The following is a 22,061-nucleotide window of genomic DNA, read 5'->3' on the forward strand; positions in this document are numbered from 1 at the left end:
TTAACGTTACGCCTAACATTCTTCGCTCCATCGCTCTTTGCGCGGTCCTTAACTTGTCCTCGAGCTTCTGTGTCAACCTCCAAGTTTCTGGCCCATGTGTTCGCCCCGGTTGAATGCAATGATTGTGCACCTTTCTTTTAAATGATACTGGTAAGCTTCTAGTCAGGATCTGACAATGTCTGCCGTATGCGCTCCAACCAATTTTTATTCTTCTGTAAATTTTCTTCTTATGATCACGGTCCCCTATAAGTATTTGACCTATATAAACGTAATCCTTCACAGACTCTAGAGGCTGACTGGCGATCCTGAGCTCTTGTTCCCTTGCCAGACTATTGATCATTATCTTTGTCTTCTGAGTATTAATCTTCTACCCCACTTTTACATTTTCTCTGTCAAGGTCCTCAAGCCTTTGTTGTAGTTCATCCCCAGTACTGTTGAACAGAACAATGTCATCTGCAAACCGAAGGTTGCCGAGATAGTTGCCGTTGATCCTTACTCCGAAGCCGTCCTAGTTTAACAGCCTGAATACTTCTTCCAAGCACGCAGTGAATAGCATTTGAGAGATTGTGTCTCCTTGCCCTGACCCCTCTTTTTATAGGTATCTTTCTAATTTACTTGTGGAGGACCAATGTAGCTGTGGAATCTTTGTAGATATTTCCCAAGATATTCACGTATTCCTCCTGTACTGCTTGATTACGTATTGCCTCTGACTGCTGGTATCCCGACTGAATCAAATGCTTTTTCATAATCTATAAATGCCATATACAGAAGTTGATTGTACTCTGCTGATTTCTCGATTATCTTATTAATGACATCCGTTATAGAGTACCCCTTCCTGAAGCCAGTCTGTTCTCTTGGTTAATTGAAGTCAATGGTTGCCCTTATTCTATTGCAAATTATCTTGGTGAATATAATACCGAAAGTAAGCTAATGACCCTATATTTTTTTCACTTCTTTAATGTCTCCCTTTTTGTGTATTAGTATAATGCTGGCATTCTTCCAGTTCTCTGGAACACTTCAAGTCGTGAGGCATTGCGCATAAAGGGCCGCAAGTCTTTCAAGCATATCTCCTCCATCTTTGATTAACTCGACTGTTATTCCATCTTCTCCTGTCGCTCTTCCTCGATTCATGTCTTGCAAGGCCCTTCTGACCCCATTGCTAGTTCTAGGAGGAGTTTCTGTTTCTAATGGAGGTATCTGACTCCTCTGGGTATTGTACAGGTGAGTATAAAATTCTTCGGCTCCTTTAACTATATCTTCTAAATTGATGATGATATTACCCTGCTTATCTTGCAGTAAATACATTTTGGCTTGTCCTATGCCAAGTTTGCTTCTCACTGATTTCATGCTGCATACGTATTTTACAGCTTCCTCAGCCTTTCTTACGTTGTAATTTTGAATATCCCTTACTTTATTCTTATTGATCAGTTTCGACAGCTCCGCGAATTCCATCTGATCTCTTGAGTTGGACACTTTCATGCTTTGTCGCTACTTTATTGGGTCCTTTGTTACTTGGGAGAGCTTCCCTACTGGTTGCCTTGGTGACTTACCTCCCCCTTCAATTGCTGCTTCCGAAGCCAGCCTAGATACGGTCCCATTCATTAATTCTATGTCACCTCCATTTTCTGTTCTAAAGCTGCATATTTGTTTGCCTTAATTGGTCTTAATTGATCTGCTTTAATTGGCGTGCTTTCACCTTAACTGCGTCTAGGTCGGCCTGTTTCTTCTTGACTAATTTTACACTTTCTTTCTTCATATTGTGGGAAACTATAGTCCTCACTAACCTATGAGCACTGCACTTTAACCCCCCCCCCCTAACACTTCTACATCCTGCACTATGCTGAGATCGGCAGAGAGTATAAAATCTATTTCATTTCTTGTCTCTGCATTAGGGCTTTTCCAGGTCCACTTTCTATTGCTAGACTTCCTGAAAAAGGTATTCATTATTAAGAGTATATTCCTTGCCGCGAGTTCTACTAGCATCTCCTCTAGTGCTGCTAGAATCGATACCGAGTTGCGAATTGCTTACTTACCTGCCTGCTTTTCCCCCACTTTTGCATTGAAGTGGACCATGACTGCAGTATACTGAGTTTGCAGTTTTTTCATCGCTAATTGAACATCTTCATAAAACTGTTCTATTTCTTCATCATTGTCACTGGAGGTCGGAACGTAGGCTTGTGCTACCTTTATCCTATACCTCCTATTCAGTTTTATTACGAATACTGCTACCCTCTCATTGATGCTGTAGAATTCGTCGATGTTGCCCGCTGTGCCTTATGGATTAACAATCCTACCACGTGTTGTCTCTTATCTGGAAGTCCTCTGTAGCAGAGGACGTGGCCGTTAGTCAGCACTGTATAAGCCTCCTCAGTTCTAACCTCGCTAAGGCCAATAATATCCCAGGCAGTACCTGATAATTCCTCAAAGAGTCCCACTAAGCTAACTTCACTAGAGAGGGTTCGTGTGTTGAACGTTGCCAGGTTCAGGTTCCAGCCGCCTGTCCGGGTCCAGAGATTCTTAGAACCCTCTGCCGGGTAGCAGGTCTGACCTGGGACGCGGCGCTTCCGTACCTGTGTTCCATTTGTGGCTATGCGACAGGCGGTGGCGTGGAGCAGAAGTTGAACATCGGGCTTCTAATCTGAAGGTCGTAAGTTCTCCTCCAGACACTACATCTCCAAGCTTGGAGTGGCCCCTGACACTGGCACAATAACGAATACCAATGTTTAGATTCTCTATGCTGCTTTTTGTTCCTGGAGATATGTCTTACCGGTCCGCACGGAGATAGCATTGTTTTTGACATGTTTAGTGCACTTGATGAGTTTGCGCATCTCAATCCTGTTTGCATAACATATGGGTGCTTCAATGTAACAAATTCAGTTGCCAATTGGTGCTTTTTCTCTCCTTTCTTCTTTCCGCTTAGTTTTCCTTGCGCCAGAACCCCATTTCAAGTTATGTAACATCTATAAGAGATGCATTGTCGAGTAGAATTGCGCTGCTGACACCTGCGTACGACAGGTTGTGCAAGTTCCCAGGCAGTCGTCCCACTCTTGATAGATTCATCGTAATTACGGCAGCATGCTGGCAGGCTGAATATTGCTCTCATTTTCTGGGGAACGAGCTGCATGTGCTGGAAGGCTACATGAGATTTCGCAATTCCAATACACAGTTTAAGTATATGCACACACATGTCACAAACACACAGACATAATAAGCCTAAAAAATAATTGGAAACTATAAATAACAATTAACACAAGGAAAAGCGACCCGTATACATAACCATATGTACCCGCGTTAAGTAAGAGTTCATGCACACTGTGCAATAAAATCACCACTAGACGTATAATACACGAATGTCATTTTTCAAGTTGTCCTGGCATCAAAGACGTGATTCAATATAGTTCATAAAAGTCTACAGTTCAAATCATATTAATCAGATTGCTGTCTACAAGAAAATCCCTTAGGGCTGTCAAGGCACATTTCTGTTCAGTAGGGCACCACCATGGACCAAGTATTTTCGTAATAAAAAAAAGAGAGAGAGATAAGTCATAAGGGAAAGGCAGGGAGGTTAACCAGGCTGAGCCTGGTAGCCTACCCTGCACTGGAAAAGCGGGAAAGGGGATTGAAAGAGGAGAAGGCGGTCATACAGGCGGATGTATTTCAAGAAACGCATCAGCGCCTTTGTCGCCTTGCACATAGCAGACGCACGAGGCCACGGGCCCAAGATCTCCTCCTCTGTGAAAGGACGGTCGTCTAAGTGCCCCAAAGTTGTTCGAAGGGCACTCCTCTCGTCTTCGTATGTAGGGTAGTCACACAGGAGATGTTTGGTCGTTTCTTCGACACCACATCGGCTGCAATTGGGACTGTCCGCCATTCCAATTAGGAATGAGTAGGCGTTTTTGAAAGAAACTCCTGCTGGCAAGCGGATCAGTAGCGTTTCTTCCCGTCGGTTATAACTAAGTAAAAGTTGCAACGTCATATGCCGGTCAATGACATATAGGCGCTGGTTGGTGAACACCTGTGTGTTCCATTTCCTTACAGTAATAACATGGGCAAGACCTCTGAGGTGCCACGCTGCATCCGTTCTCGACAACAGTATCGGGGTGCTTTCACACACATCATGGGCCTCACGGGCAGCTTTGTCGGAACTTTCATTGCCAGTAATTTTGCAGTGCCCGGATAGCCACTAAAATACAATGTCGTGGCCTCCGTCCACCGCATGATGGTAGAGTAATCGCACCTCGGCTACCAATTGTTCATGCGGGCTGCAGCGCTGAGCTGATTTGGCGGTTGTTACTGCACATATAGCACTGCTCTACGGAGAGCGGAAAGTTCGGATCCTGTCGATGTTGTGACATGGCTGATCTTGAACTTCTTGCAGAATGACATCGACGGAAAGACTACAGCACCAGTAGAGCTGGTGGTGTCTCCGGCAGCCACAAGTGCGGCTTTCCATTCCAGGAGTTAGAAAGAAGTCCGACTTGCCAACTTGCGCCCTGAATCACGCCGCTCTACATCTACTGCATGATTCACACACCAATCGTGTTCCCGTTTATACAGATGGCTCTTTGTAATTAAAAATTCACGTCTGTCCAATTAGCTCAACAGCACAAAAATAGACTCCCTGTTGATCATATTGTAGGCAGTATATGAGCAAGTGCTCCACTGAAGTGTCTGGGCTGTCACAGTAGGTGCAGTTGGAGGTTGTCTTCTTTTTTATTCGATGCAAAAAGCGAGGCTTATAGGTCACGTGCGGTCATAAACGGTGCAGAAGGGTATCTAATGTACGGTCAATATTTATGCTCCCAAAAAACCGTTGGGTAGCGTCGACTCAATACCGCATTGACGTTTCAACTATGCGTACTCTGCCGTATGACAACAAGTCAAGTGGCTAACCTAACCTGGCAACAAGAGGTCTGCGAGATGCCCGCACAGACATTTAGACCAAACACTCGCGGTGTTCCAGTATGTGACCCCAGAACCAAATGTGGGAATATTCACTGTAACCAGACGCTCTGTTAGACGCTCACAGAAAAAAAAATGTCCTCAGACTTCCACGACTCATTCGCCTTCAAACTCATTTACTGCGATGGCAATATTCTCCCTCATCGCGGATGACCTTTTAGTGCGCAGCTCTTAGGTGCCGGTTCATGCGTTTATTGTCGGCGTCCCTCGGCATCATCCCTCGGCGTAACCGAGCAAACGAGAACGGCGAAGGATGAAGAGCGAACGCAGAGCGCAGCGGCGTATGAAAGACGGCGATACCGAAGGGAGCGCGCAAGGAGGGAAGCGGAGGAAGAGGGTATTAAAAATTAAACAACGGGGTTTTAGGTGCCAAAACCACTATCTGATTAAGAGGCACGCCGCAGTGGGGGACTCCAGAAATTTGGACCACCTGGGGTTCACCTAAATCTGCACGGGTGTTTTCGCATTTCGCTCCCATCGAAATGCGGCTGCCGTGGCTGTGTTTCGATCCCGCGACTTCGTGCTTAACAGCCGAACACCATAGCGACTAAGCAACCATAGGAGGATATGGCGAAAGCCTGACAAGAAAATCGTAGTGCCGTGCAAGACGGGCTCTGCAGCGACTACCGCTGCGAAATGGCGCCAGAACAGCGCGCCGTCGTCTGTTCACCGATGGCATGCAGCGAGCGCGTTCACTGATACCACATATGGAAACAAAGCGCTGCATGAGCGGCGGCTGCTGTTAATCGGCTGCTGTTAATGCGCCGACTGCTGTGAATCGTGCCCACGCGTCACCCGCGTGCTGCCTCTCGCGATCCCTCGATTAGCGAGGCAGTCGGGACGCACTGCGCTCCGTTTGCAACATGCCGCACGAGACATTGTCCGCGCCAGCCAATATATCGCGAAAGGAAAATACGTATAGAGCTACGCTCAAATTTTGCATTAGGAAGTATCATTATCAGTATCAGCCTGTTTGCATGATAAAGTTGCGTTTTTACTTCGACGTAACTCGCACTTTACGGGACTGACTATTTCGACTTGCCCGTAATGAGTACCCGCGCGACCCTTGAAGGATTACCCTTCCACAATGCTGGGATGCTCGCTGATGAATATTGATACCGCCAAAGTCTGTCGTACAACGTCGAACCACGCTTTTTACGTATTCACCGATGTGCCGCGCAAACATCGCGATCAGCAGAGACCACTTACGCGGCGCTTGAACCGACTGGCCACACTGCTCTAGTCAGCCGGGAACCAAACATCGCCTACTGCGCCGAAACGACGGAATTTACAGGAGCCCTGAATCTAGATTATGATGGGCCATAGGGCCATTCATGTCTACGCAGAGTGCCTTTACTCACCGCGTTGACGAAGTAGTGTAGGTTACAGAGCTGTTTACATCCGCCTTTACTGAGGAGAATTCGCACAAGGTTTGTTTATTTATTTATTTATTTATTTATTTATTTATTTATTTATACATACTGCAGCCTCAATGAGGCTATCGTAGGAGTGGGATGAACAATAAACATTGTCCATCGTTCAGCTTGGTTATGTAGAATGAGCTTACCGACTCTGCTGAGGCTAATCTTGTCGTCCATGGTATCTTGCTCCCTCTGAAATCTCCCATTATTTCATTCGTTCGCGTTTCCTTAGGATTATGAAACAGCAGTGGTACGACGAACACTCTAGTACTGACCTATATAAATCAATTCCATAATTCATACTACTGCAAACAAATTTCCTCCAGCCGCGCTGGGATGAGGAGACGCTGTAGAGTCAAGGTTTCATAGAAAAGCACAATAAAATTTGTCCTCGCTTTCCGGCATCATCTCTCAGTTTTCTTGTAAGTACTTACAGGAGAAGAATACGCATGGATCGATATACCGAAGAAAATCCGCCGAGTCTTTTACCTGGAGGTTTCTGTCCGGTCTATGTAGAACATACATTAGCCCCGTGCGACAAGAGCGATCGTAAGGTTCACTGGCACCAGGCCCCGCACACTCTCAAGTTCAACAAATGGCCACAGAGGGCGAAAAAATCGACCGCGCGCTGCTGCTAACAAAGCCAGCATAGTAATATCACTTCGGGATGCTTACGTTAGTTTGAACATTTTCCGCTGGAGGCGCCGTAATAAGCGCAATTTTTTTTTGCAAGCTTTCTCCTACAATTACCGAAGTACGTTTATTACATGAAAAAGAGGGCGAAATTATCATTGCTAATTTGATATTGCATTCTTTGTAAGTAAGTTTATTGTTTCTTTGTCATTATAAACGCAAATAGCGTTCAGCATCATCGATCTTTCACGTGACCTCTGGCCTGGATTTAAAACTTTTACCGGTATTTTCGAGTGCATGGCGGCACGGATTCATTCGTTCGTGCGCTCAGGCTGGTTGCTTCTTTTTCGCTAAAACTAGTTTATTGCGCTTCGATGTCACGCGTTATTTAACCTGGGGTGAAGTGACGTGTTTGCAAGCGGACATGTAAGCCTGAAAGTTGGGTATCAGTCGTGAGCCATTCGGAACACGTCTGCATCGAAACGGGAGCTGGATTCTGGTGCGGCTGACAACGGCAATAACGGTGAGTCGTTTAACACCGCTGCTTGAATCGTTATATAATATTCGTCTCATTAACTTACAGGCGGAGACAAGTTAACGAACTAGATCCTGCACAGCATATGGCAGTCGGGATCCTCCGTTGCTGTTTCCTAAATAAACCGTTACTTGCGAGGCTGTCGTTATACACACACAATCGGGAAAGAAAGAGCGATATCGGAACGCGCGCCTCATTTTTCATCTTATTGTAGCCGTGGCCATAGGTGACTGGGTCGCCTTAACAATATACATATAAAACTTATTTTCGAGTCCGCCGGCAACTTTTTTCGTCCACAAAATCGAATAATCCTTTGGTAAAATGATGTGAAAGTACAGAATTTAATGTATTAAACAGTTGCAAGCGTGATAATTCACTCATATTTCGTACTTGTTGGTTCCAAATGTTCTTGCTGTTCAGTTTGGTTTACCGTAGGGCATTTATTTTTGCAGTAGTGCAGCAGTGCATCACGTTCGTGCAGAAAAAATAATGCATCAGTTCTAATAGCTTCATGACTTTCATGTATTTGCTTGTGGAACCAGCAGTGTGATCTCTTCCAGTGTATAAATGAACGCACAAATGTTCTCATTTGTGATCTTAATAATACTTAAACTGTTTACATGCATTGTATAGTTAGGCAGGCATAAATTTATGGACAATAGCAATATTTATTTAACGTGGTGCTTAAGCGCCCTAGAACAGACAGGGTATATTTGCATGTGTTCTGTAGTCGCAAACCATTACAATATATATGTCACACCTTTTTGCATTTCATATTGCAAAATTGTGCTTTTTTCAATTTCTGATTCAGTCAAAATTTCTGTTCCAGACATGCAGTAATGAGGATGGCACCAGTATAAAGCAACAGACTCCACACACTAAACAGAAGCTGCTGCCTGCTACAACAAGGCCATTGTGTGGACATTGGCTGCTACTACAAGGTAAACAACATGTGGTTCAGAAATAAGTATGCCTGATATATGCTGTATTGTCTTGCTAGTCTTGAGATACATGTCATTTGTTTGCAGCAGAAATGAATGTTTGCTCATGTTTATGGTTCAGTATAATTGGTTCGAACATAAAAGCAAACACACATGAGTTTGGCTAATCTGTGCTGTATCTCATGTGTCACCATTCTGCCCCAACAGAGTCCATGCCAAGCATACCTTGGTCATCACAGGAGCTCCTATCCACACCAACAGAAAGGGGCTGGAGCTGAATTTGCAAGGCTTTTACACCACGAACAAAGAAGTGCATGCAGAAGAATTTACATGAGATATCAAGTCTGCAGAGCACTGTGTCAAGACTGAAAAGAGCTTCAGCCACCATTCCACCAGCGCGGACAATTTGGCTGAGTCATCCAGGTAACTCAAAAAGGACTTTCAAGAAATTCTTCGTCTTCAGATGCGCCTGCAACTTCTGATCAAGCGCGGACGACGCTGGCCAAAAGAGTTCCATCACTTTGCCCTTAATCAGCTTCCTGGCCATGTCAATTCCATTTGTGCCAAGTGTAATTTTTCTTCTATAAATGCAAGGTTTTTCATTGCCCATTCTCGTTAGAGATCATTCATCCTCATCCAAACATAAAGGTCAACCGATTCTTCGCTGATACTTAACACCAGTCACTGTCTAGTAGCATAACATATCTGTAGCAGTACCTTTTAGTGCATGTTGTCATGCACAATTCCTCTCCTGAAATAGCTGATGCAACATCGACATGTTTCTTGCATTAACTTACGCACTGTTTGCTATGCACCATTTTACTTTTCTTGATGTTTTTGGCCTTCAATGCTTGCAGAGCAGGGTGGCTTCTCTCTTGAATGCAAGCTTTCTCATTTTCCATATTCCTAGTCTCGTTGATGGTTGCTCTTCTTCCTCGATAGCCTGGGTCTTTGCGCAAGCTACACTGAATGATAGATTGCAGAATCTGGTTTTGCTGCCCCACTTGGTTGTGGTCGCCGTGTTACATTTCTCGGATGTGGGGGCCTGCTCAGTTACATTGGTAAGCAGTCCCTCGAGGTAAGCATTTGCTCCTGCAGTCCGCACAGCGACATGGACTCCCAGTGTACACACACCATAACTGGTGCTCCCCGTTCATTTTTTCCTGCTGCAGCCATGGGCAAATTGTGCTTGTGGCCTACCTCGGCCATGATTTGCTCAAAACTGAGACCAGAATATGTGCTTACATGGTTCGAAGTGTATGAATTTGATAGCCGTACGGGGGGAAATGCCTGCAAAAATGGCTGCCAAAGGTGATGCCCACGAAAGCGACTTGTCCATATTGAGACAAAGTGGGACACCAAATGTGAGCCACACATTAGTGGCCCTCGACAGAAAATAAACATGCAGGTTGGAAAGGAGTTAATGCTAAAATGTCGGATAGTCCATTTCGCTGTGTTGGTTGCGGCAGCAGATGCCTGCGTCACCTGATTGCTTCGCAATGGAAGTTGCTCATTTTCAACGGCTACTGTCGTTTCAAACAGGTGCGACGCTCTGTCCAATCTGTTTGTACTGCTGTTTGTCGCTCGTTACCAGACCACCACATGTGACGAAGGCAAGCATTATGCCTGTAAGTAGGCGGCTGAATGTATCCTAAGAGACCCGTGTATGTGAATGCTCACTGTTGCCATATGGTTTGTAGCCAATGTATAATGTATTCTCTGAACACTATGTTGTGAATGATTGCCGTTTATTTTTGCTGTTATCTCACTTGGTTACGGTCGCCGTATTATGCTTATCGGATGTGGGGGCCTGGTCAGCTGCATTGGAAAACAGTCTCTCGAGGTAAGCATTTGCTCCTGCAGTCCGCACAGCGACATAGACTCCCAATTTACACACCATGATTCGTGCTCCCCGTTCAGCCTTTCCTGCTGCAGCCATGTGCAAATTGTGCCTGCGGCCTTTCTCAGTCGCAATTAAGCACGAACGGAGACAAGCATACGTGCTTACATGGTCCAACGTGTTTGAAGTTCATAGCCACATGGGTGGAAAGGCCCGCATAAATGGCTGCCGAAGGTGATGCCCACGAAAGCGACTTGTCCATATTGAGACAAAGTGGGGCGCCAAATGTGAGCCACACATTAGTGGCCCTCGACAGAAAAGAAACATGCAGGTTGGAAAGGAGTTAACGTTAAAATGCCGGATAGTCCATTTCGCTGTGTTGGTTGTGGCAGCAGATGCCTGCATCACCTGATTTCTTCGCAATGGAAGTTGCTCATCTTCAACGGCAACTGTCGGTTCAAACAGGTGCGACGCTCTGTCCAATCTGTCTGCACTGCTGTTTGTCGCTCGTTACCAGACCACCACATGCGACGAAGGCAAGCATTATGCCTGTAAGTAGGCGGCTGAATGTATCCTAAGAGACCCGTGTATCTGAATGCTCATTGTTGCCATATGGTTTGTAGCCAATGTATAACGTATTCTCTGAACACTATGTGGTGAATGATTGCCGTTTATTTTTGCTGTTATCTCACTTGGTTACGGTCGCCGTGTTATGCTTATCGGATGTGGCGGCCTGGTCAGTTGCACTGGAAAGCAGTTTCTCGAAGTAAGCATTTGCTCCTGCAATCTGCACAGCGACATAGACTCCCAATTTACACACCGTGATTCGTGCTCTCCGTTCACGTTCAGCCTTTCCTGCTGCAGCCATGGGCAAATTGTGCCTGTTGCCTTTCTCGGCCGCGATTAAGCACGAACGGAGACCGGCATACGTGCTTACATGGTCCGACGTGTGTGAAGTTGGGTGCAAAGGCCCGCAAAAATGGCTGATGAAGGTGATGCCCACGAAAGCGACTTGTCCATATTGAGACAATGTGGGACACCAAGTGCGAGCCACACATTAGCAGCCTCCAAAAGAAAAGGAACATGCAGGCTGGAAAGGAGTTAAGGCTAAAATGCCGGCTAGTCCATGTCGCTGTGCTGGCTGCGGCAGCAGATGCTTGGTTCACCCGATTGTTTCGCAGTGCAAGTTGCTCATCTTTAACGGCGACTGCCGCTGCAAACAGGCGGGACACTGACCAATCTGCATGAGCCGCTGGTTGTCGCTCGTTACTAGACCGCCATGTGTGACGACGATGGTGAGCCGTTTACGAGCTCGCGTCAAAGATTCCAGTGTATCTCGATATACAAATTTTATTTCTGCTATTGCACGAGAATGTACATACACTGCTTGTCTTCTGCCAATAAAGTCGCACGTTCTGTTCACTCACTTGTGGCTTGTTTGTATGGGCGTCAGTAGAGGCTCTTTGGTCTCCTGGCAATTAGAACGCACCGGCTGCGCGGCAGCCGAGGCGAGTACGGCGCGTACGAGCGGATACAAGCGTACACCACCGGCAAAAAGCGGCCATATTGAATAATGCTCTAAAAAAAAGAAAATGCGCATTTCCGCTTCCTGTTTTAGCAGCGTCATCTGGCGTCCACCTAGGTAAGTTCCATGCGCTGCCGCTGCTTATTTTCGAACCACTGCGGAAGGTACAGTTTCCCTTCTCTAAAGTTGTTCTTTATTCTATGCTGGCACCCTCAGGGAAGGCCGGACTAAAGCTGGCCCTCAACCTTGCAAGTAAAAGGTGGAACGAAGGTCGAATTTACTGCTCACGGTTGCACAAATGGAGTGGTGCTTTGTAACGATTTTGCCCGCGTGTTTCTTTTGCGTTAAATATTTTCGGAGAAAGAATGCTGAAAAAAAAGACAGGGCAAAAAGACGGCACGACGCCAGCATGTGACCGAGGTGCGCAGTCAGCACGTGGCGCAAAGTCCACCAAAGCGCGAACGAAACTCTGGTGGGTAATAAGGCCGCACCCCGGTCGCAAATTGCCAGCAAAACACGCTGGAAAGGCGAAGCGAGCCTATTCCGCTCCATACTTCGTTGTTCAGCGACATAACCTGTCTCCCGGTTATGGTCGCTCAAATTTGACCCAACGATGCCGCGCGTCATGCAAAGGTGGCGCGGAGCTGGCGATTCTGGGGCGAAAAAGCTAGCGGCCGCCCCCGCCCCTGCTTATGTCTAAGGTCATTGTAAACAAAGAAAAAAGGATGTCCGCAGAGTTACCGGCCGTGTTGCCCAAGTATATAAGGCCAGCGCGAGCAAACAGCGTGTCACTTGGGAATAACAGCACCTACGAAGAGACATGATCGCAAAGGTAAGCCCGTTGTCCTTCTGTGAGTTGCAGAGACAATGCGCTTTTGCGCTTTGTGAAGGAAAGACAAGCGCGTTGTCTAGATTCAGGTTTATGGTGCTTTGAACGTTTACAGGATTAACGAATTTCATTTGCTCGTTATCACGATGGAAGCCTTTAGCCGCTGTATCGAAACAGGAAACGCATGCGCGACGTAAAGACAGTGTAGATAGCTTGGCTGTTGGTGCCAATATAGAGCAGAAGATCCGAGGGTAGCAACATCACAGTGCTGACTTCTCGCCTGTGTGTTGAAGCATTCAAAAAGCTTTAAGCACTACAATGGCACTGAAAGATAGAACTAAATTCTGGCGCTACTTCAAAATTGAATCGAGCGAGATCGTGTTGGTTCTTCCCCATAGTAGCGTCTTGGTAATTTTTCAAGTTTTCAAAAAAAATGTGGCACCTTTGCTGAAGGCTTTGCTGTTGTTCCCCTCTATGACCTCAATGACTCAATGGAACTGAAGCGAAGCCTAAGCGGGTGAACCTCGCTTTCTTAGAGTTATAAGTGAATCTAATGATTGTGGTATCACACAGTGCTTTGTGGTTTATTTCACATGCGTCGTGCTCAGTATGAAGAATGAACGTGTTGAGCGTTTAAAACGTTTTTTTAACCATCCGTGACGAGCACTAATGTTTGTTGACCACGAACAGAACGTAAAAATCTTAAACATAATTTGAGGGGTTATTTTTTTCTTTACCAATTTAATGGGAAATGAAACGCAAAAGTGTGCGCATATTCTACAAGATATGCGCACAAATCACGATCGTGTTAGTACTCACAAACGCATAAGAGAAATCGTGAGTTAATTCCAGTGCACTGACTCTTGTATTCTCGGTCATACTGAGGCTAATATATGATATCCAGGCACTAGACTGACGAAATATTCAAGCTGTGGTGTATCTTCAAGCCGTGGTGTGCCGTGCATAACCTCTGCAGCAGTTGAGCGAAGATATCAGAAAGTAGCGATAAAATCGCAAACAACATGATGGCTAAAACAGAAAATTAAAGAACAAAATTGGTGGAATTTAGCCGTCATAATGTCCTGGTTACTTGTCTGCGCGAGTCAAACGGAAAGAAGGTTTGCGAGTTTCTTTGTGTAGTACATTGAACAAATAACCACTTGAAGCCAACAGACAATGAACAAAAGAATGTCTGTTGGCTTCATGCGATCGTCGCTTCGAAGATATATTTCATCGAGCCTCTCGGTTTCCCTCATTCGTTCAGAACGTAAGGCATACCAGGACATCCTACGAGCGCGGCTGAACTTGCCCTACTGAATTAAACAATGGACCTAAGATGTAGAATCTGGTAGTTGATTCCTGAAAAATCAATCTATTTTGGACGACCGTCCAGTTATGTAGCTAAACTTTCCGCATGTACGATTTTTTTTTTCGTAGTCGACAATGCCAACTACTCTCTACCGCGTAAGAATAACCTGCATGCCTGTTCTCAGTGCGACGCTTTCAGAGACGGGGCCGTCAGTCTCGGACCTATGGATGCAGAAGCATCGATAAGACATGGTGTAGGGAAAATTTATTACCGCGACGGCTACTCAGCTCGAAGAACAATGACTAGACATACTGTCATCACATGCTTTCGTAATATCAGATATCATAAAGCCAGCTTATGTAGCCCCTGTTCTGTTGGCATACATTTAACGAACCTGACGTTGTTAAGGACGAAATATAGACTGCGAGGTCAAAAACACTTCAGTGCTTGTTGTAATTCATTCATTCCTTGATTGATTTAAAACTTCCCAAAGAAACACAAAGGCTATCCAGGGTTCCGGCCTAATTACGATCACGAAGTTTTTTTTTCTTTAATGTGCGTCGAAAGCTTCATACCAGCCCTATCGTATGGCCGCGACGTGGCGCTCAGCAGCGGCCCTCCACAGCCACTGAACCACAGAGACGACGATAGCGTTCGTTTTCTGCTCTGTATCATCAAACGTTTTCCCGAATTCAGTGTTCTAGTATTAAAGAATTCGGGTTGTCCAAAAACAGCAGTCTAAACAGTGAATATACTGGCCAGAAATTTTAAGTATTAGCGCACGCGGTTAACGTGCGAGCAAGGCGGCCACGGCTATTTCACAGAATGAATATTAGTTACATTTCATTGTAGTACGAAAGCGAGGCTTCGTTCGAGCTAAGCGCTAATAGGGTAGAAATAATCAATTTTGAATGGAACATGAATGAAATCCAGAACCATGGCGTAGTGGCTCTGGCGTTGTGTTGCCAAGCCCGAGGGCATGGGATCAAATCCTGGCCGCGGCGGCCACATTTCGGTGGGGGCGAAATGCAAACGCGCCTGTGTACCATGCATTGGGTTATACGTTAAAAAACCCCAGTTAGACAAAATTATTTGAGTCCCCCACTACGGTGTGCCTTAGAATCATATCATAGATTTGGTATGTAAAACCCCAGAACCTACTTTAATTAATAAAGTCGCTCCATGCCAGGGCTGCATTGTAAACAATATAACGAGTGTTGCCTGCTTGTGTGTGTGCGTGCGAGCCGAAACGAGGGCCCTGAAACGCATGACGTCAGACTTGCATCTTTTTGTCGCTCATATCCTGCCTCAAAAGAGAGTACTCGCTGCTGTATCACAGCGGCGCGTACTGCGCACAAGCAAAGTCAGTCAATCATGTGTGAAAGATGTGCAAACAATGTTTATCTCCCGTATTCGCGATGGGGCGTCGATGGCGTCTCAATGATGCTTGCACCTTCAATGGATGAGCAATGTGCCGAGACCTGGCAATGCCGAAATCGCTATCCATCGGTCAGCGCTAGTTGACTTAAGAAACAAAAATAATTTTCGAAGAACGAACCACACATATAGACGTATTACTGGCATCTTGTCCTCTCTGAAGTGCTACGTCGTTTACAGATGGACCACTGATAATTGGAGACGTTGATGGTTTAACAAATTTACGTTCTTTTGTTAGCCGACAAACAGTTACATAGCTACATCCCAAGTTTATTTACTGTCTGGCCGGTTACTGTTGGCTGAGCTATGATCGTAATAAAGCGCGTAATGTGAGGATTGGCTAAATGGGTTGATATTTTGCACCAAAACTTCCTGCAGGTGGCAACCATCCTGAGCCTAGCAGCAATGGCTGCAGCCGGAGCCATAGCCCCACACGGAGGTTTTAGTACAACACATCGGAAGCAAGATGTAAGCTCACGTCCACGGCGTCTTTATAAACAATCTCTAGCGACAATATCTAATGGTTAAATAAGTGTCATGAGCGCAACCCAAGGTACATGTAGTGGTATATGAAAGGTAGGAGTTGTGCATGAAATATCTGGGGACGAAGGCGGGAAAGCTTCAGACCGGGTTTGTATACCGCATTTGCTATGTTCTCTCGCATTTTCTGTACAATTTAAAGAGGTTACTTGAGAAAAAAATTGGTGCTCATAGCCTATGTAGAGTGGCAGCTCGCAACTGTGCAATACGCACAGAACTATTGTGCCTGCTCTTACCTTTACTGCTATAGTCAACTTTCCCTAATGCGAAATGGGACATGGTGTAAAAAGAGGTATATATCCAAATAAGAAGGAAAGGCAGGGAGGTTAGCCAAGGTCACGGCCGGTTGTCTGTTCTACACGTGAGGAAAGGGGAAAGAAAAGATAAGAAAGGAGAAGGAGAGTTACTTTGCGCACACCTGCTGATGAGTGTTCACTCACGTATACAGTCACAAGGGCTCGTCTAGTCTTGTTGCCCCAAGAAGCGCCTTAGCGCATTGGTGGCCTTGTGCAGAGGGTCTGCAGCCGAGGTCCCAATATCTTTGTTTCCGAGAACGGTCTGTCGTCTAAGCGGCTAAGGGTCATGCGCAGAACATGTCGTTCGAAGTCGTAAGTTTGTCAGTGGCACAGAATGCGCTGCGGGGTCTCATGCCATCCCCAAGAGTGGCATGCGGCGCTGTTGGCTATTTCAATTACGAATGAATAATTGTTCGGGAATGCGACGCCCAACCACAAGTGAACTATAAAGTTGTTTCACAACTTTAGAGCCATTTCATGTGCCAGGCCAAGACGAATCAAGGTCGAGTAAATACAATCGCGAGTCAACAAAATCTTGCGAATTCCAGTGCAGAAGTGTAACGTTATATGAGCAAGTGAATCAAGCTTCAGCGCTGCATCGGTTCTCGACAACAGCATTGGTACGCACTAATCTCGCTGGCGATCCAAGCGCGTAGCTTCACCTGACCTGTCGTTGCCGGTAATTCCTCAGTGGCCCGGTAGTCACTGAAATGAAATGGCATGAGCTTTCTCGAAAGCTCGGTGATGAGGATGTCTAATTTCATACCTGTTTTACACTGCCGACCTCTCTCAGTGCACCAAACATCTTACTCTTAAAAAAATATATCTATGTTTTATTCTCGGAATTCTTCCTTTCACTTTAGTGGCCCGCAAAAGATTCTCTTCCGCAAGTAACACGCTATTAGAGTAACAATAGCAAGTAATATGCTAGTATTGTGGTTTACCCTAAGCTTTCTTTTTTTTCGCCTCTTCTTCGCTAGGTTCGTTCACAGATCGACATCTGCGATGTCAAACTCAAGGTGTAGCTGTGTCAGTAGGCCTCTTAATATGAGAAGTATCTTGGTTGTCCTGAGTGCCGTACGTGCATAGATTATGAAAACTAGAGTTACATACAAAATTCACAGCAATCCCAGCCACTCCTGGGGCCGTATAACGTAAAACTATTCCAATATGTTTTTATTCCAATCTCCTGACGTCAAATTTGCGTAACCGCTGACGCAAGCATCGGGCGGTCACCCGCAGGGTTGTCTGAACAAACCAATCAAATGCTCCCCTCGTTCATGGGAGGTCACTTTTGTTTACTTGAAAAACGAATAACATTGCCTGTACTGAGCGGCTTGTCTTACCTAATTGGCTCACAAGAGGCGAGGAGCATGCTCAAGTGGAGGGGTTCGATGGGGCCGAGCCACTGCACTGAATATCGATAACCGGATGAAGAGAGTGATGCCAGCGACTGCGATTGGTCCGCTTTCTCTTACTTAGATTGCGGTGGCTCATCGACAATCGCGGCGGAATGCAACGGAAGCTTAAGAATGACGCTAAAACGGATCATCAGCAAAGAAGAGTTGGCAGAACGAGGTCGTAAACGTGCCGAAAGTTCTCGAAAACGTTACACGGCCACGCAAAAAGTTTTATGACACGCATATAAACCCATGCAGTCCGGCAAGGGCGAGTAGCCAGGGCCGGAGCATTCGGCGGCAGCCATCTTCTATTCCTTTCGGAACGAGGCAGCCTGCGGCTATTCAGAAGAAAATTCAGTTTTGTTCGGCATATTAATGCATCTTTAACGCGTACGCGTCACTTTGACGCGGAAAGTTTTTGCGGTTTTGTGACGTCGCGTGAAAGGCAGGTGAAGTGGGTGCAGCCCGAAAACTTTTGACCAATAGCCCAGGGTTAATGTCAAAAAGGCGTCGAATCAGAAATAACTATTTTATTTTGTTCGGTCAAATTATGCATAATCAGTCTTTATACGTCATATCAGATGGGGCCCTATCGCGGTTTTCGTGACGTCGCGTGACGGACACTTCAAGTGGGGGTGGTCCAAAAAAGTTTTTGACCAATCGCGGTGGGCTGATTGCAGGATTGGAATAGAAAAGTTTGGAATAGTTTTACGCTATAGCGCCCCTGCACACGGATTGCTTCTTTAGTGACAATACTGCGATTCTAGTTGAGCGCATGAATGCTTATCACTAAATTCATGAATCTGTAGGTAGAGGTGCCCACGATTTCAACTTTTGTGCTTCGTTTTGAATGCTACTGCAATATAAAAGTGTGTTAAGTCGAATAATTACCGTTTTGATTTCTTCTAATTTCACTCATATATTGCTCAATTGTTTTTATTAGAGGAAAGTAATCCTGTCATAGAGTTTAGAGCTAATGGGGTATTTTATACAACCGAATGAAGTTTACGGCCCGTTTGCGAGTGGAGAACTTATTACGAGAATAATTTCGCAATCTGCATCGTAAACACACGTCTAAAATGAGTGAAAATGTCCTTGCAGCACACATATAATACACGCCAAACGTTATACTTTAAGGCAAGTCTTCATCGCAATAAATAATATTAAATGGGCCGCACCTTCGCAAACTGCATGACGCCTCATGTTCCGCTGTGAAGGTCATGCAAAGCATTGTTGGCGTTGCGAAGACGCGAGCGACTACTACTGCAGAGAGGCTAACGTGTGAGCGCGCGCATGTGGTCGCAGGACTTCGGGCGCTACAGCTTCGGCTACAACGTGGTGAACGGCCTGGGCGCCAGGAACAGCCGCTACGAGACCGGCGCGGCATATGGACCCGTAGTGGGCAGTTACAGCCTCGCCGACATCGATGGCCGCGCCCGTCGCGTCGATTACGTGGCCGACAAACTCGGCTTCCGCGCCGTGGTGCGCACCAATGAGCCCGGCACCAAGACGAGCCTGGCCGCCGCCGCGCCATACGTGTCCGCCAAGGGACCAGTAGTGCCTTCGGCTGGATTCGGAGGAGGATACTTCCCGTTCGCTGGTGGCTACGGAGGCTACGGAGGCTATGGCGGCTTCTACGGCTGAGTCGCTCGAGTGAATCGCCTACGCACATTTCATCTACGCTTGCGCTAGTGCGTATCCATGTACGTAACTGAAATGTGCAGCACGCGTGTGGCGCTGAAAGTTAAGAAAACTAACAAAAGACACCACGCCAATGAACACTATTGTAGCAGTACGGTGGGTTTCCTTTTAGGGTAAGGTTGGGGGTTGGGGGCGGGGAGTGCTGGAAGGTTGTTCTGGGAGGCTTTTATAAATCGCTGCTCTAATGTGTCTTGCTCGGATACTCTCGAGGGAACACAAATTATGCACGTCTCGCGGCATACCAGCACACGGTAAAGAAATAACTTATAGGTGGCGTGTGTGCATAAACATTTTGTCTGACGGGAAGCTCACTGCAGCGATAAGGCGTGCCAAATAGTTTGTGCCATCCAGAAAACTCATTCCTTGACTAGTAATCAAACTGTGCCGTCTAGCACGGATTCTTTCTCTTCTTTTTTTTTTAGGACTTTCTACTACAACTGACAGGCTCGAGTTGGATGAGCAAATCACAAGAGGTATACAAGCACATTTATTGCCTCTGACTAAGACCGTTGCTAAAAGCAAGAAACATTTCGGCGAACGCTCTTGGCTGTCGGTGGTCTGCATATATAGACACGCCGAAAGTGTATTTTCTAGTAAGCTAGACGTGACGCAAAGTAAAGAATTTTTTCCCAGCTGAGTGAAATAAAATTACAACGAACGATTAATGGAGCATTTTGCTGCTTTGAAGCGTGGGTAAGACAGCACGATGTTTCATGATCCACTTCTAACGGAGCCGCCCTTTTTTTTCCTCTGCTTTTCTCTACTGATGCAGAGTTCTGCCGAGTCTGCTCTTTCAAGCTGACTTCTCTCCGTACCTGCCGTGCATCGTGATTGTACGTCATCTTCCGTGACTCCCGTTGCTGATCGCTGCTGAGGCTCTTCTTCGTCCCCGTGTTGTCTCTAGTCTTGTTGCTGCTTGCATTGATACTTAGTTTCAACGTCTCGTTTTCCTTAATGGTGCCAGTCTCGGCCATTCTATTATGGCAATATGTATTCTTTTCTAAATATTAACTGCGCATAACATCTCTTGGCACGACGAAACTTTTATTGACAATACCCCGAAAGCTTGTGTTCCTTTGTTCCTGTGATTAACGCTATATGTAAATAAATATTCCTTGTATATGCGAACTCTCTTTCATTATTTTTCTTCAAGGAATTTGAAATTACAATGCTACGGCTGATAATTTGTGTTTAAAAACGGTCCTAGCAACCTAAGGTATTTCTCTTTTTTTATCTAAGCAAAAGAGAGTGAGAGAGAAAGTAAGAATACGAAGTGCAGGGACGTTAAACCAGACGAGCGTCCGGTTTGCTACCCTACATTGGAGGCAAGGGAACGGGTGAATATAAAGAGGAAAAGAGGAGGACAGGAAGCACTGAGTGCACGTGGGATGATGCACAGGGACACTATAAGTGGTCTCTCAAACCGGTGTACTTCAAGTACTCTACTAGTGCACGAATCGCTTTTTGTGCCAGTGACGGATGGGGTCACAGTCCGAGTATCTTTGAGTCAGAGAATGGTCTCGAGTCCAGTCGGTTTAAAGTTGACCGTATAGAGAGGCGTAGGGCGCCGTAGCGAGGACAGATACACAATAGGTGCTCGATGGTTTCCTGGCACGCACAGGAGTCGCACGTCGGGCTATCGGACATATTCATACGATAGGAATAAACGTTCGAACACGCCACTCCCAGTCACAAGCGGCACAGCAAGGTTGCTTCGCCGTGGGAAAGGCTAGAAGGCAGTTGTAGCCGTAGCAAGGGGTCCAGCTTATTTAATCGGCAATCCGAGGCACTCGAGCTCCAGAAAGCTTGTGTCATTTTGCGTGCAAGCAGACGAAGTTCCCAGGCAGCGCCCGTCCTCTACAAAGGTAAGGAAGGGCTCCGACCCCCTCGGCAGGTCAATTGTAGCACTACGACACCCATTCGACAAGCCCTGGATGTGATTTTACTGCCAATAGTGCCTTGTGCGGGGTAATTCTAAGCGGCAATTTTTCAATTAATGATTTAAACACGATTGATCGGTTGATGTGGCATGAAAAGAAACAGGAAAGCAGGTAGTGCTGCATGCATTTCTCCGAGGGACTGGACATGACGGTTACCAGTCTTGTTCGACTAAGATTCTTGGGACAGCATACTGTTTCACGAGCCATCTGAGCGTGAAGCTCGTGAATTAGTGAAGGGTCACCTTGGTTTCTTTTGGTTACCAGTCAATTTTCATTCGTTTAGTGGCGCATTATGAATGATGTGTTATACCTAATACACATGCAGTTTGTCTGCTTTTGTAGATAAGTAGGTGTGAAACCATAAAACATATTGCTGTAGTGCCTGAAGTTGTCTTGAAGCAAGGCAGCCAATATTCTGTGTTGCATCTAGACTTATTTGCTTTGAGCTCACATATCTTTAACCCCTCACCTCCCGAGTTATTATTGAAGAAACGTCTCTAAAATGTCAATTCTTTCTAAGTGCTTGATTGAATCGCAACATTAAATAAATTTCCGAAATACATTGAGAAAAATATATTTTTTGCAGAAAACCCATAATTTTTTTAATTATAGAGAAAGTTGGCTTCACTGCCAAATGAAGTTAACATGAATGTGTGTGTGCGTGCGTTTGTACGTGCGTGTGTGCGTGTGTGTGGTCCACCCTAAGAGCCCCCCCCCCCCCCCCCCTCCACAACGAAGGGAGACTTTAAGCC

The 22,061-nt window shown here is 45.9% G+C and overlaps 1 protein-coding gene and 1 long non-coding RNA gene across 3 annotated transcripts in view; one reads left to right on the forward strand and one right to left on the reverse strand.

Annotated features, from left to right (window-relative positions):
- LOC140215262 (uncharacterized) overlaps positions 1-22,061 on the reverse strand; it is a 167,258-nt gene that overhangs the window by 110,705 nt on the left and 34,492 nt on the right. The gene's annotated exons all lie outside the window — the stretch shown is intronic.
- On the forward strand, positions 12,646-20,497 carry LOC126547148 (adult-specific rigid cuticular protein 15.7-like). 2 transcript variants are annotated; one of them, XR_008608960.2, is made up of 4 exons: positions 12,646-12,689; positions 15,811-15,900; positions 18,974-19,371; positions 20,142-20,497. XR_008608960.2 is itself a non-coding variant. In XM_050195026.3 (4 exons), exons 1-3 carry the CDS (start codon positions 12,678-12,680, stop codon positions 19,310-19,312), a joined length of 441 nt encoding a protein of 146 aa, XP_050050983.1. In that variant the 5' UTR covers positions 12,646-12,677; the 3' UTR covers positions 19,313-19,359; positions 20,142-20,497. The 2 variants fall into 2 exon arrangements, 1 of the variants encoding a protein (XP_050050983.1); XM_050195026.3 differs by having other exon boundaries at positions 18,974-19,359.

Source organism: Dermacentor andersoni, chromosome 1 (genome assembly GCF_023375885.2).
Source record: "Dermacentor andersoni chromosome 1, qqDerAnde1_hic_scaffold, whole genome shotgun sequence".
Classification (NCBI taxonomy): Eukaryota; Metazoa; Arthropoda; class Arachnida; order Ixodida; family Ixodidae; genus Dermacentor; species Dermacentor andersoni.